This window comes from Leucopleurus acutus (assembly GCF_964270905.1).
Source record: "Leucopleurus acutus genome assembly, chromosome: 1".
Lineage (NCBI taxonomy): Eukaryota > Metazoa > Chordata > Mammalia > Artiodactyla > Delphinidae > Leucopleurus > Leucopleurus acutus.
This window is the reverse complement of record NC_139142.1, coordinates 54,198,732-54,213,646: the sequence shown is the minus strand read 5'-3', so window position 1 is coordinate 54,213,646 and position 14,915 is coordinate 54,198,732. Positions and strand designations below refer to the sequence as shown.

The following is a 14,915-nucleotide window of genomic DNA, read 5'->3' as shown; positions in this document are numbered from 1 at the left end:
TGTCAAAGAATTTTGAAGTGATTATGTGTGTATACCCCATCGGTAAGTGAACATGAGTTTCTTCCGCAGAAGGATTTCCCAGTTGAAGAATTTTGTTCTTTTCAAATATTATGTCATTTTGTAGGAATTCTTTAATGGCAGTCTAGTCGTGGTTTTCGGTAAAAGCCAGCATTGACATATGGACCACAACAAATCTTTAAAATGCATTCCCATGATTTGTCTAATTATCATCTTGAAAGCACATTACCAAAGCAGGAATGCATTCTGAAAATAGGCCAAGTTATTTATATTTTACAGATAACAGTCGGGAGTTTAGAATGTACAATGTCACTTTTATTTACAGGATCTACTCAAGCTTTCACCAGGAAGGAAATATGGGGCAGTAAAAGAGTCCATTTTCTTACACCTCAAGTCATGGTAAATGATCTTTCTAGAGGAGCTTGCCCTGCTGCTGAAATAAAGTGTCTAGTTATTGATGAAGCTCATAAAGCTCTTGGAAATTATGCTTATTGCCAGGTAATTTTGTTAAAAAGTATTTTATAGTGTAAATATATTGATGAAGAGCATTTTGGGGAATAATTATTAATGATGGAAGTTACTGATGGTATTATTATGAAAGCCTTATATCTATTATCTCAACAGATGGTGATAAATACTTTCCTTCATCCATTCAAATCATTCTCTGCTGTTGTTTGTTTTTTAAATTTAAACAAGACTATTAGTGTCAGATGTAGATGATGAGAGTCTCGTTGAGGCAGTGATCCACTACCATATAGTGGTAGGTAGTTAAAACAATAATAGGTGGTGATACTAGGGAGAGGGTATAGAGTAAGAGTAGAGGGAAAGTTTATTTCATTTAGTGCAAAGAGATGAATTTCACTGCCAGTTTGTGATTTTATTAAGCAGTTTCCTTGGGGACTTTTAAGTATTATTATATCTCTGTATTATTTTCTTGAGAATTGTTATCTAGAGTTGATCTCAGTCAGGAAATGGATATATTTTTCCAAGTTAAATTAATATCCAGTGTGTTAAAGTTTCTGCTTGAAAGGATCATTTAAAAAATTTTATTCTAACTCTGTGGAATTCATTTTGTACATTTAGCTTACATTTAGAAACTTTTTTTTTTTTTTTCTTTTGGCTGTGCTGCATGCCTTGCAGGATCTCAGTTCCCCGACCAGGGATTGAAGCCAGGCCATGGCAGTGAAAGCCCAGAATTCGAACCACTAGGCACCAGAGAACTCCCCTTAGCAACTTTATTTTCAAAAAATTTCTACACATTAGGTGATTTTTTTTTTAAACTACAAGGCTATGCTTTCACTGAGTACAATGAGACATGACTGACTTCTTTAATATATACATAGCACTAAGAATTTATACTACACTGAATATTCCAGATACAGTTTCCAACAGGCACACAGCTTGTTGAAGAATGTAGCTTCCTGGGTTACAAACACAACACCACTTCTATAAAATGCTTGAGAATCCCTCCTGGAAAAAAAGTAATGTATCAGGGAGATTTTTTTCTTGTATCAGTTTTTAATTAGGACAATTGTTCTTAAGTCTCCATTAAGTATAATGTTCTGTTTTTTTTTTGGCGGTACCTCATGTCTTGTGGTTTGTGGGATCTTAGTGCCCTGACCAGGGATTAAACCTGGGCCCTTGGCAGTGAAAGCGCAGAGTCCTAACCACTGGACTGCCAGGGAATTCCCTATAATGTTCTATCTTTAAATGTATTCTGTATCATGTTTTAAAAAACTGCATAAATAATATTTTTTGAGTATTGATCAATATTCAGTTTGAGTCTCATTGAATTCATCTTTGACATGGGTTGAAATCAGAGCAGTTTTAAGATAATCTAGTTTTAGTACCATTTGCAGTAGCAAGACATGGAAGCAACCCAAATGTGCATCAACAGATGTTTGGATTAAAAAGATGTGGCGTATGTATATATATATATATATATGACACACACACACACACACACACACACACTGGAATATTAACCATAAAAAAGAGTGAAATATTGTCATTTGCCACTCAGTGAAATAAATCAAACAGAGAAGTACAAATACTATATGATATCACTTATATGTGGAATCTAAAAAGATAATACAAATGAATGTATATACAAAACAGAAACAGACTCACAGACATAGAGCACAAACTTGTAGTTACCAAAGGGGAGAGGAAAGGGTGGAGGGACAAATTAGGGTATGGGATTAACAGATACAAACAACTATATGTAAAATAGATAAGCAACAACGATTTACTGTACAGCACTGGGAATTATGCCCATTATCTTGTAATAATCTATAATATATAATATGCGAAAATACTGAATCACTATGCTGTACACCTGAAACTAAGACAGTATTGTAAATCAACTATACTTCAATTTAAAAAAAAAAAATCTGCTTTTAGTTTCCTACCTCTAATGTGGAACTATGGGATAGTAAGAGCTGTTCCTGTGACTCAGTTTACTTAGGGGTCCTTTTTCCTTGTATTGGGGCATATGGGAATCTGGCAAATTATCCAGTATTGATTATACCAGAAGTGGGTGTTGAATTCAAACTGTAAAGCCTAGAGAGATGCTTTGGTACCCCTTGGAAAATGTTTTAGGATTTAAAAGGGAATTTAGATTTTAAAAATTACCCCAAATTAGCCTTATTTTTTTATGAATAAACTTAATTTAAAAATTGTGAGCCTTCCACATGAAATCTAACTTCTTTAAAATCTTTCCTAAAACAAACTTTTTTCATTTCAAATCTAATTTCACATTTGTATTTAATTTTTTTAAATTGATTAATTATTTTTGGCTGTGTTGGGTCTTCATTGCTGCATGTGGGCTTTCTCTAGTTGTGGCGAGCAGGGGCTACTCTTCATTGTGGTGTGAGGGCTTCTCATTGCAGTGGCTTCTCTTGTTGCGGAGCACAAGGTGTGCGGGCTCTAGGTGTTGCGGGCTCTAGGTGTGCAGGCTTCAGTAATTGTGGCACGTGGGCTCAGTAGTTGTGGCTCGCAGGCTCTAGAGCACAGGCTCAGTAGTTGTGGCTCATGGGCTTAGTTGCTCCGCGGCATGAGGGATCTTCCCGGACCAGGGGTCGAGCCCGTGTTCCCTGCGTTGGCAGGCTGATTCTTAACCGCTGCGCCACCAGGAAAGTCCCTGTATTTAATTTTTTTTCTATTTTTGTGTTATGATTTATCTTAATCTGGCAAGTGTGCATATGGATATAGCTGTAAGCCTAGACTGTGGCCCAAGCAATGGAGAATAAACTTGATCTTTTTCTACCATTTGCTCTTGAATTAGCCCTTTGAATATTTTGATTTGCCTCAGTATAGGCCTTGATGTTGTAGCTTTATGTATAGAAGAAACCCTAAAGTGTTTTTTTATTTTTTTTTATTATTATTTATTTTGCGGTACGCGGGCCTCTCACTGTTGTGGCCTCTCCCGTTGCAGAGCACAGGCTCCGGACGCGCAGGCTCAGCGGCCATGGCTCATTGGCCCAGCCGCTCCGCGGCATGTGGGATCCTCCCGGACCGGGACACGAACCCGTGTCCCTTGCATCGGCAGACGGACTCTTAACCACTGTGCCACCAGGGAAGCCCCCTAAAGTATTTTTGATTGGGATAGAGTATAAATCTAAATCATTTGCTCTTCAGATAACATAACTAAAGATAGTTCCATCTGCTAGTCCATCAGTACTCTAAATAAGGAACAATGATAGTGGATCAGATATACTAGCTTGTTTAACAGAATCATTTTTATTTTTGTATTGGGCAGATGAAATTAAAGAATTGTTTTTTTTTTTTTTTAAAGGTTGTAAGAGAACTAGTCAAATATACAAATCACTTTAGAATCTTGGCTCTTAGTGCCACACCAGGTAGTGATATAAAGGTAAGTAAAATTTATTAATGTTTAAGAAAATAAGAACTTTTGTATGTGACCAGATCAGTTTTCCATTCTAGTATTTAGTTTAACATCAGGAGTACAGCATTTCATATAAGATGCCTACCTTTTCTTCTGTGGTTGTAGGAACTATCTACATTAGAGTCTTCAGACTTCAGTGTGCCAAAGAATCACCTAAAGCTGTTTTTTAAATTTTTACTGTTTTATTTTGAAATGACCTTAGACTTCCAGAAAATTTGCAAAAATTAAAGTCTGTATATCCTTCACTCAGCTTCCCCTAATGTTAACATATTACATAACCATAGTAAAATTATCAAAACCAGGAAATTAACATTGGTACAATACTAGTAACTGATCTGCAAATCTTATTTGACTATTGCCAGTTTTCCCACCAGAGTCCTTTTCTGCTCTGGGGTCCATTCTATGATCCCACATTGCATTTAGTTGTCACGTCTCCTCAGTACCTTCCAGTCTGTGACAGTCCTCATTCTTTTCTTGTCTTCCATGACCTTGATGCTTTTGAAGAGTAGGTGCCAGTTATTTTGTAGAATATCCCTCAATTTGGGATTGTCTGATGTTTTCTTATGATTGGAGTGAGGTTCTGTGTGCATTTTGGGCAAGAATACCCCAGAAGTGATGTTGTACCTTTCTTAGTGCATTGTATCCGAGAATACATGATGATTTGTCTTATTACTGGTGCTGTTAATTTTGACTTGGTTCAGATGATGACTTTCTGGTTTCTCTATTGTAAAACTACTGTTTTTCCCTTTTTACTTAAGTCTGTTGTGGGGGAGATACTATGAGACTATGTAAATATTCTGTTTTAGCATCCAATGATGGTTCTTGCTTGCAACAATTATTTCTGTGCTGTTTGCCGAATCATTATTTCCTCTTTCCCTCATTTCTTTTACATTTCAAAATTTGAATTCTTCTGTTGTGAAAAGCTGTCTTCTCTCCTCATTTATTTAATTAATTTATTTATTTATTTTTGCTGTACGCGGGCCTCTCACTGTTGTGGCCTCTCCCGCTGCGGAGCACAGGCTCCGGACACGCAGGCTCAGCGGTCATGGCTCACGGGCCCAGCCGCTCCACGGCATGTGGGATCTTCCCGGACTGGGGCACGAACCCGTGTCCCCTGCATCGGCAGGTGGACTCTCAACCACTGCGCCACCAGGGAAGCCCCTCCTCATTTATTTTTAATTCAGGTCTTTACATCAATATGGACTAATGGATATATATATATATATATATCCATATATATGGATATATATGGATATATATATGGATATATATATATTTTTATTGGCTACAATCCAATACTATCATTAATAATTTTGATTGTTCTAGATTGGGCCATTGAGAGTGCCTTGAAGATGGCTCCTGTGTCCTTTAGAATGCACTTTTGTTTGTTCGTGTGTTTGTTTTGAACACTTCCTAACTTACTGGCATCACAAGATATCTTATGATCATTTAGTGTTTTTCCAGTCCCCGCTGTGGAATCCACCATTTCTCTAGGGAGCTCAGAGGATGGTAAAAAGTTTTGAGCCCTATCCCATGCAGATTTTGAGCCTTATCCCATGACATTCTAATTTAGTAGCTCTGAATGGTCTTCTGTGTTAGGTTCTGGATAATTTCAAAGGTAGCTTTCAATTCTGCCAAGCCATAGACTTTTTTCCTTCTGTCCATAGCCTTGATTAGTTTTAGAAATTTCTATCCTATCATTTCTGCCCAACCTTTTTTAAACATGCTTGATTGTTTTTAGTCATCAAGTCTCTGCTTAAATATCACCTCTTCAGAAAAATTCACTCTTAAGCTATGAAAAGTCAACTCTTCCTATCTTGTTATTTTCTTCTTAATATCTATCACAATCTGTCATTCTTTTGCTTATTCATTTATTTGTTGTATTTTTGCTCCACTAAAATAGTACCTACATGAATGTAGGGATTATGTCTATCTTGGTTATGCCTCTATCACCAATTCAATACCCGGCATGTGGGAGTTACTCAGATATTTCTTGAATGAATGAATGATTAAAAATACTAAAGTCTGGGACTTCCCTGGCGGTCCAGTGGTTAAGACTCTGTGCTACCAACACAGGGGGCACGGGTTCAATCCCTGGTTGGGGAACTAAGATCCCACATGCTGTGCGGCCAAAGGAAAAAAAAAATACTGAAGTCTTAGTCAATTTTATAAAATGGTCATATATTTACTCTAGAGTTTGAATGTATGTGGACATTCAGTAACTATAGTGTACTACTGTATTAGGCATTATACTAGGTGTTGGGAATACAAAAGTGACTAAGATGTGATTCTTGCCCTAGAGTATTTTTTGTCTGAGACTAAGCCCATGAGGCTTTACTAGTTTGAAAAAAAAGAGTTCTTAATTTCTGGATACTTTCAGGATTCTTTCTTCATCCTTCCCTCCATCCATCCATCTCTCCCTTCCTTTCTTTTTTTTTCATCACACCCAGTAGAACTGTGGTCTAATGGTACAGCAGTTGTTTATACCAACAGGTTTTTTGTTTTTTCTTAAATTCCCTATTTTTGCAATTAAGTTCCTTTATAAGCTTTTGGTGAATGAAATTTAGCTCCAGAAATATATTCACAGCATATATATTGATTTAAATGGAAAATATTCCACTCATTTATTTATTTTTATTTTTGGCCACACCCGCAGCTTGTGGTGTCTTAGCTCCCTGCCAGGGATCAAACCCGCACCCTTGGCAATGAAAGTGTGGAGTCTTAAACCACTGGACTGCCAGGGAATTCCCTCCATTCATTTATTAATAATAGATTTAACGTAGGACATATGCCCTTTTCTTAACAAGTCAGTTTGTAAAGTATTTCCAAGGTACATTTGTATCCTTTAGTAGTAACAGGACTTCTCTGTTTTCCCCATAAAAAATCAGTGGAAAAAAGTATTTGCCAGGGAATCAGGAAATCTGGGTTTTAGTTCTGGCTCTAAAATTGACTGTTATATAATGTTTTGGGGATTTGGTTTGCTAATTTGAAACTTCTATTTTGTCTGAGTCTTTATAAATATTGACAAGATATAACACTACCATTGGAAAGCACAAAATACATTTGAGGAACTTGTTGGACATTTTATCTCTTGGATGCTTGGCATGCAAGAAAGATGTTTCAAAAGCATTTTCCCCTATTGTTCCACTCCTGATGTGCTATAATTTGTAGTTTTAAAAAATATTTAATGATATAAATTTCTAATTTTTTTTCAAAAACTTATTGCTATTTTATTTTTGTTAGTGGCAAACTAAAAAATTTAGTAAGTAATATAATATATAATCATACTTAATTGATTTTCTGTAGGCTGTGCAACAGGTTATTACTAATCTACTAATTGGGCAGATAGAGATTCGTTCTGAAGATTCTCCAGATATTTTGCCATACTCTCATGAAAGACGAGTTGAAAAGCTTGTTGTTCCTCTTGGTGAAGAACTTGGAGCTATCCAAAAGGCATATATACAGGTAAGCCATTTTTATCATAATTCAGGGTTTTAATAAATGAACTGATAATGTAATTATTTTACTTAACAGAATCAGACTGTGAGAATGTATAGTTATAATCATTTATATAATTAATATGGTAAAAAATTCTTTGAAATGACAATTTTCAGTATGAGCGCCATGTTTTATATGTACTGGCAAACCATTAGTTAAAGAGGAAATACAAAATGATGGACCGTTTCTAAAGCCAATTTAGTTTTGTATTTTCTTAAGTAAACCTTTTAATTGCAGTATAACCAGCCCCCCCAAACATATGAACAGCATAGTACATTAAATGTAAGTGTGCAGCACAGTAAATTTTCACATAGTGAACACACCCAAAACATGTATCCAGATTCAACCAGAACTTTCTTTGTAAGGAAATATATTTTCAATATATTCCTCCCTGATCCCTTGTACAGCAGTGTTACTCAACTGGGGACTATCTTGCCCTCTTGGTGGCATTTGGCAATGTCTTGACACATTATTGATTGATTGGTTGCGTTGGGTCTTCATTGCTGCACGCGGGCTTTCTCTAGTTCCAGCGAGCGGGGGCCACTCTCCGTTGCGGTGCGCGGGCTTCTCATTGCAGTGGCTTCTCTTGTTGCGGAGCACGGGCTGTAGGCGTGCGGGCTTCAGCAGCTATGGCTTGCGGGCTCTAGAGCGCAGGCTCAGTAGTTGTGGCACATGGGCTTAGTTGCTCCGTGGCATGTGGGATCTTCCCGGACCAGGGCACGAACCCATGTCCCCTGCACCGGCAGGCGGACTCTCAACCACTGCACCACCAGGGAAGCCCTAACTATTGATTTCTTTTAGAGTGCTTCTTTAGGCACATGTGGTCAGCAAAGCTGATCAGCAAAGCTAGACGAGAGGAAAGATTGAAATGTACTAAAATAGATATATTTTAGGAAATAAAACTTAGGCAAATTACATATTGCTGTAGTAGGTCTTCATCTGGAGGTCGCTTTTTACCTTCACTGTGGCATCAAGCTCAGGACCTTTTGTCTGCTGTTTCCTCTGCCTGGAATGCTCTGTCTTCAGAACTTCTCAGGCTCGGCATACTTTATCATTCAGATGTCAAGTATTACCTCTTAAAAGAAACCATCTTTGGTGGCATGAACACATGGAGAACTGTGGGAGCTTCCCTGCCCAGTTCTCCCCTGACAGCGCCCTGCTGTCACCCATGCAGCAGTAGGCTCCGTTGCTTGCCCAACCCGGGCCACGGTCTCTCCTGCTGCTTGGTTCCAGAGGCAGCCCTGGCCCAGAGCGGTCCATCCCCAGTCAGGAACCTTAGTGTGGGAAACCGGCTGCTTGGAGGTGGAAGGGCGCTGGCAAGGTCACAATCCAAGGGCCCGCTCCTCTGCATCCTGGGGCTGGATGACGGATGAGGCAGGGGGTGCCCGGGCAGAGCACAATTGCTGCTCCTCCCCCCACCCCCCAAAAAAAAGAAAGAAAGAAAGAAAGGAAGGGAGAGAGGAAGGAAGGAAGGAAAGAAAGAAAGAAACCCTCTTTGTCCACTTATATGATAGTGACCCCCTTCCCATCAAAGACTCTACAAAGCATTACTGTGTTTTAGGTTCTTAAATGCATTATCATAATCAAAATTCTCTATTTTCTTTGTTCACTTCTTTACTCCTTTCTTCTGTCTATTGAATGTAAACTTTAGGAAAATAGAAACTTCATTTGTCTCAGCCACAATATCCCCAGCATCAGGAACGATGCTTGATATGTAGTATATACTTAATGAATATATTTTTAAAAATATCTATTTATTTATTTATTTGGCTATGTCAAGTCTTAGTTGTGGCACGCAGGATCTTTGTTGCGGCATGCAAGATCTTTCGTTATGGCACGTGGGCTTCTCTAGTTGCAGCGCGGGCTCTCTAGTTGTGGCACGCAGGCTCCAGAGCGTGTGGGCTCAGTAGTTGCGGCATGCAGACTTAGTTGCCCTGTGGCATGTGGGATCCTAGTTCCCCAACCAGGGATTGAACCCATGTCCCCTGCATTGGAAGGCAGATTCTTAATCACTGGACCACCAGGGAAGTCGCTTAATGAATACTTTTGAGAGAATGAATCAGTGAATGAAATTAAATGTACTCAAGGGATTTTGATTTAGTCATCACTCTACAAATATTTGCCTATGTGCTAGACTTGTTCTAGGCATTGAAGATGCAACAGAGCAAAAAATCGAGGCCCTCCTTTCATTGTGCTTAGTTTGGAGGGAGAGGAGGAGAGTTAAGAAATAAACAGATAAACACATATGTTCGTTTTTTGTTTTTTTAAAAAAATAAATTTATTTATTTTATTTTTGGCTGCATTGGGTCTTCATTGCCGTGCACGGGCTTTTTCTCTGGTTGCGGCGAGCAAGGACTACTCTTCGTTGCAGTGCACCGGCTTCTCATTGTGGTGGCTTCTCTTGTTGCAGAGCACAGGTCCTAGGCCCACGGGCTCAGTAGTTGTGGCTCGCGGCTCTAGAGCGCAGGCTCAGTAGTTGTGGCGCATGGACTTAGTTGTTCCGTGGCATGTGGGATCTTCCCAGACCAGGGCTTGAACCCATGCCCCCTGCATTGGCAGGCGGATTCTTAACTGTTGCGCCACCAGGAAAGCCCAACACATATGTTCTTGAATTATCGCTGAATCTAATAATTGCTTGTGCTGACTCTCACATGGATTATCTGAGGATAATTGTCAAGTACTTTAAAACTTTATCATCTCTTCTGTGTTTACTTAAAAATTCATTTTAAGACAAACTTTATTTAACATATAATTTAATATATAAAACTATTTTAGTATGTGAGGAAATGTATTTGTAAAAGGATTTTAAAATAAACTTAAACTAAATTTCTTTGAAATTTGCAGATTTTGGAAACACTTGCAAGTTCTTTGATTCGGAGGAATGTTTTGATGAGAAGGGATATTCCCAATCTAACAAAATACCAGATAATTCTGGCAAGAGATCAATTTAGGAAAAACCCATCTCCAAATATTGTGGTAGGTATTTTAAAATAAATTTTGCTGATAGACTACATTTTTACTTAGAACCAGGATGAAATGTAAATAATGATTATTTTTTGGTATATATTAGCTCATCAAGAATTCAGGGGTGGTTTATATAGTTTATAAAAACATGAAAAAGATCTAGCAGGAATACAGTTTAATGATGTGAATTAAGATAAATTTATCTTATAACTTTTAATTAAGAATTGGTCTTTTAGTTCACTTCTGTTTTGCAAAGTAAAAGGGTCATAAGAGGGTAGATTTTAACTAACTTTTAGACCCATAGCATTTAGTCTTAAATCTCCATACCGAGGTTGGATTAAGCATCACAGTAAGCTTTGTATTTTTAATCTTTATAGGAAAAAAATAGGTGGATAGGAACATATCCATCAAGTTAGGTCCAGAGTCAAAAGAGATGCTCACAAGCATGAAAAGGCACTGAGTCATTCTTGGAACTGAGAGGGAATGCATGTGCAAAAGGACAGAGGCAATTGAATGAAGGTATAAAGGAGACAGTGAGAAAACCAATTTGCCTGAGGTAAAGGATTGAGGGAGTCAGATATGATCTAGGTTGTGACCACCTGGGAGTGCTTTAAATGTTATACTAGAAATATGGACTTTATTCTATAGTATCTGGGAAACCACAAAGGGAATTTTCTGTGAAATTGCAGTGTATTATACTAGACTTTAATAAAATGTTTAAAGTTTCTGCTAGGAGTTAAAGGTTCATTAAAATTTTAAATCATAAATCTAAACCTGTTGAATTTGATCTCACTGATGAGAGTTTATGTTTTACAGAGACGTTGTTTTACCCTTTTAGGTAATTAGCGTGCTATTTTAAGGCATTTATCACTATCCTGGAAACATTTAAAATGAGTGTAACTGATATTAATGCTACTAAAAATGTAAGGTATTAAATAATAGTCTGCATCTCTAATAAAGGAAAATAATTAATATACATTCTCAATGGTTTTTTAAAGGTATTTTATTGTATAGATATACTGACTGTATGCTCCTACAAAAGGAATATATACTTTACTTTTCCTTGAGAGTAGTGGTTAAAAGCACAAGCACACTGGCCCAAATTTCCTAGGTTCAAATACTGGCTCTGCTACTTATCACCTACATGAGCTTCCATATATGTAAAATGGGCATAACAATAGTACCTACCTCCTAGGTGTTAAGATTAAATAAGTTTGTATAAGTAGTGTGCTTATAATGGTGTCTGGTGCTCCCTGTCAGATGTTACTGTGGCATGAATACCTGGTGTTAAATGTTAGTGTTAAACAGTTTGATTAAATATTTGTCCTGATGTCAGAAACATTTGTGAGGATAGGCCCGTATCTGTTTTATTTTCCCTTGTATCCCAAATGTCTAGTTCAGTGCTCGGCAAATAGTAGGTGCTTATTAAATTGTTTTGAAAGGCCAAATAAATCTATATACTGCTAATAATTTACCTGCAAAGAAAAACAGCATATGATAAATATCCCCCCGTTCATTTATTCTCTTTAAAATGTAAGTTTCATGTTGAATTAAATAAAGGGGCAGATTGTATATGGAAAGTACATTGACACCTTTCCATAGCAACATCTTAGGACATTCAGTAGAACCAATAAGTTCTGCATGGAACATGTATCTTCATTTCTTTCTCTGGGTAAATTTGATACATGCTTGTTTTTTCTAGGGACTGCAACAAGGCATAATCGAGGGAGAATTTGCTATTTGTATTAGTTTATATCATGGTTATGAATTATTGCAGCAAATGGGAATGAGATCATTATATTTCTTCCTTTGTGGAATTATGGATGGAACTAAAGGTAAATTATATGAAATTATTTTTAAAAGTGCTGACGTGTATTATTTTGGTTAACGATATGTATTGAGCCATTTGGATTACTTAAGTTGCTTTATTTTAAAAAGCAGTGAAGGGGACTTCCTTGTGTGTCCAGTGGATTTCCTTGGTGGTCCTCCCCAATGCAGGGGGCCCGGGTTTGATCCCTGGTCAGGGAACTAGATCCCACATGCTGCAACTAAGACCCAGCACAGCTTAATAAATAAATAAATAAAATAAAAAGCAGTGAAATAGTTATGTAACAAATTCTTTCTTTCTTTCTTTTTTCTTCCTTCCTTCCTTCCCTCCTTCCTTCCTTTCTTTTTCTTCTTCTTCTTCTTCTTTTTTTTCTTAAACTGTGGACATGTATTTCTCACAGTTCTGGAGGCTGGGAAGTCCAAGATCAAGGTGCCAGCCCATGTTTCTTTGCTTTTGATAAATTGCTGGAAGAAAAGAAGCCATTCATTAATACATATGTGAATGTGGAACTGGAAAAAGTTGTTGGTTTTTACTTTTAAATTTGAAAAACTTGCATTCATTGCTATAGTTTAATTTCTTTTAAATAAATGATACATTTGATAGTTTTGCTATTAAATTTATTGGAAAAATATTTTCTTAATTTCTGAAGGAATGACTCGGGCAAAAAAAGAACTTAGCCGAAATGAGGACTTCATGAAACTCTATAATCATCTAGAGTGCATGTTTGCACATACACGTAGTACTTCAGCAAGTGGCATTTCTGCTATCAAAAAAGGTCTGGTTTTTCTTTTAAATTTTTGTATTGTTTCCTGTTTATCAAGGTTAATTTTAAAATTATGCTCCATTGATCCACATGTCTATTTATATCTACTTATACTTCTGTAGCAATAGACCTGTTAAATGCTAAAAGATCTTATTCTTCAACTTAGGATAAATATATATTCAAGCAGTTCATAAACTTTAAATATATAATAGAAGTTAGTAGTAGTTGTTACTGGTAGTGAAAATTCTCAGAACTACCAAAAACTAATTTATAGCTTAACTAAATGTGAATTTTTCCCTTCTCTTTGCTGCTGATTCTCATTTGGAAATTTTCATAAAAATTCAGTTTATTTTACAGTAAGGTTTGTGTGCTACCCAGATGCTACTTACTGTTTAAATAAAAAGAAATAAGTTTTAATGAATCCATTTGAAAGGGTAATTAAAATACATTAATCGAATATGGAAAAATACAGAAAAATTTTTTGTGTTTTATTTTTTTACAGGAGATGAAGATAAAAAGTTCTGCTATAGTCATCCAAAATTAAAGAAATTAGAAGAAATTGTAGTTGAACACTTCAAGTCGTGGAATGGTAGGTCGTATTTAATAGACTCAAGGCAAGGCAAAGTTATTGAGAAAGCTAAAACTCTGACTCATTAGTTTGTGCTAACATTTCTTATGGAGAAGATGAGCTTTTAATTATTCTGGATAATGAATATAAAAAAGCTCTGAGAAATTTTGGGAGCGTAGGCACCAGGGGAATGGTGGAAATGTTAAGAATAGGGTATTATGTGAAAAAGAAAAGTCAACCTGGGGCAGTATAAGGGAAGCAGATAATAAAACAATGTATAATATAATGATAGGGAAAAGTAAGCTAGGTGAGAAAATAGAGAGTCATGAAGGAGGCTATTTTATATATAGTTTTAGAGCAGACCTCTTTGTAGGGTGATGTTTGAGCTGTTACCTGATGGAAGTAAGGGAGCAAGCCTTGTGGATTTCTGTAGGAGGATCATTCCTGGCAGAGAGAATAGCAGATTCAAAGGCCCTGAGGCAGTAGGGTGCTTGGTAAGATTAAGGATCAGTAAACAAACCAATTTGGCTGGAGTAGTGTAATGAGGATGAGTGGTGTAGGCAGAGGTTGGAGAGACAGCCAGGGGCCAGGTCATGTAGGGTTTGTAGGCCATGTCAGGACTTTGGATTTTATTCTGTGTATGCTTGTGATTTGTGAAACTATTACAGAGGCATTCGGAGCAGCAGAGTGACGTGATCTGACTTATATTTTTAAAATATCACTCTTGTAGATGTTGGCCAATTAGGAGGCTATTGTAATAGTCTAAGATGATAACAGATGATGATAGTTTATACTAAGATAGTAGTACCAAGCAGCAAGGTGGTTCTGAGAAGTGGTTATAGATTCTAGATATATTTTGAAGTTGGAGCCAACAGCGTTTATTGATGGATTGGACATAGAGTATGAGAAAAAAAATCATTAGGAGTGTGTGTGTGTGTGTGTGTGTGTGTGTGTGTGTGTGTGTTTGCAGATGACTGTATGAACAAAGAGAAAACTAACAACATGGTGAAGAAAGAGCAAATGTATTAGGATGCTTTTGAGACATCTAAGTTGAGATGTGTAGGCATTGGATAAGTGAATCTGGGTCTCAGAAGAATGGTCTGGGATATTTTTATCTATTTACATATATATAAATAAATTTTAGAGTTATCAGCATAAAGACAATATTAAAAGTTTCAAGAATGAATGTGGTCATATCACCAGCAGTACAGTTTAGGGACAGAGGGCCGGGAATTAGTCCTGCAGAATACCAACATTTAGAGTTCAGAGGGGAAAATGCCACAAAGAAGATTGAGAAAGAAACCAGACAAGTGAATTATCAGAGATGCTGAGGGAAGAGACTATTTCAGTAGGAAGGAGTGGATTGTGT

The 14,915-nt window shown here is 37.0% G+C and overlaps 1 protein-coding gene across 2 annotated transcripts in view; it reads left to right on the top strand.

Annotated features, from left to right (window-relative positions):
• Positions 1-14,915, top strand: part of FANCM (FA complementation group M) — a 53,587-nt gene that overhangs the window by 838 nt on the left and 37,834 nt on the right. The window contains exons 2-8 of one of the 2 annotated variants that reach the window (XM_082849490.1): positions 344-516; positions 3,815-3,892; positions 7,232-7,390; positions 10,268-10,399; positions 12,090-12,222; positions 12,865-12,990; positions 13,481-13,567. In XM_082849490.1, the coding sequence (XP_082705616.1) occupies positions 344-516; positions 3,815-3,892; positions 7,232-7,390; positions 10,268-10,399; positions 12,090-12,222; positions 12,865-12,990; positions 13,481-13,567 (888 nt within the window). The remainder of the gene's footprint in view (positions 1-343; positions 517-3,814; positions 3,893-7,231; positions 7,391-10,267; positions 10,400-12,089; positions 12,223-12,864; positions 12,991-13,480; positions 13,568-14,915) is intronic. The other variant, XM_082849491.1, reaches the window with a different exon arrangement.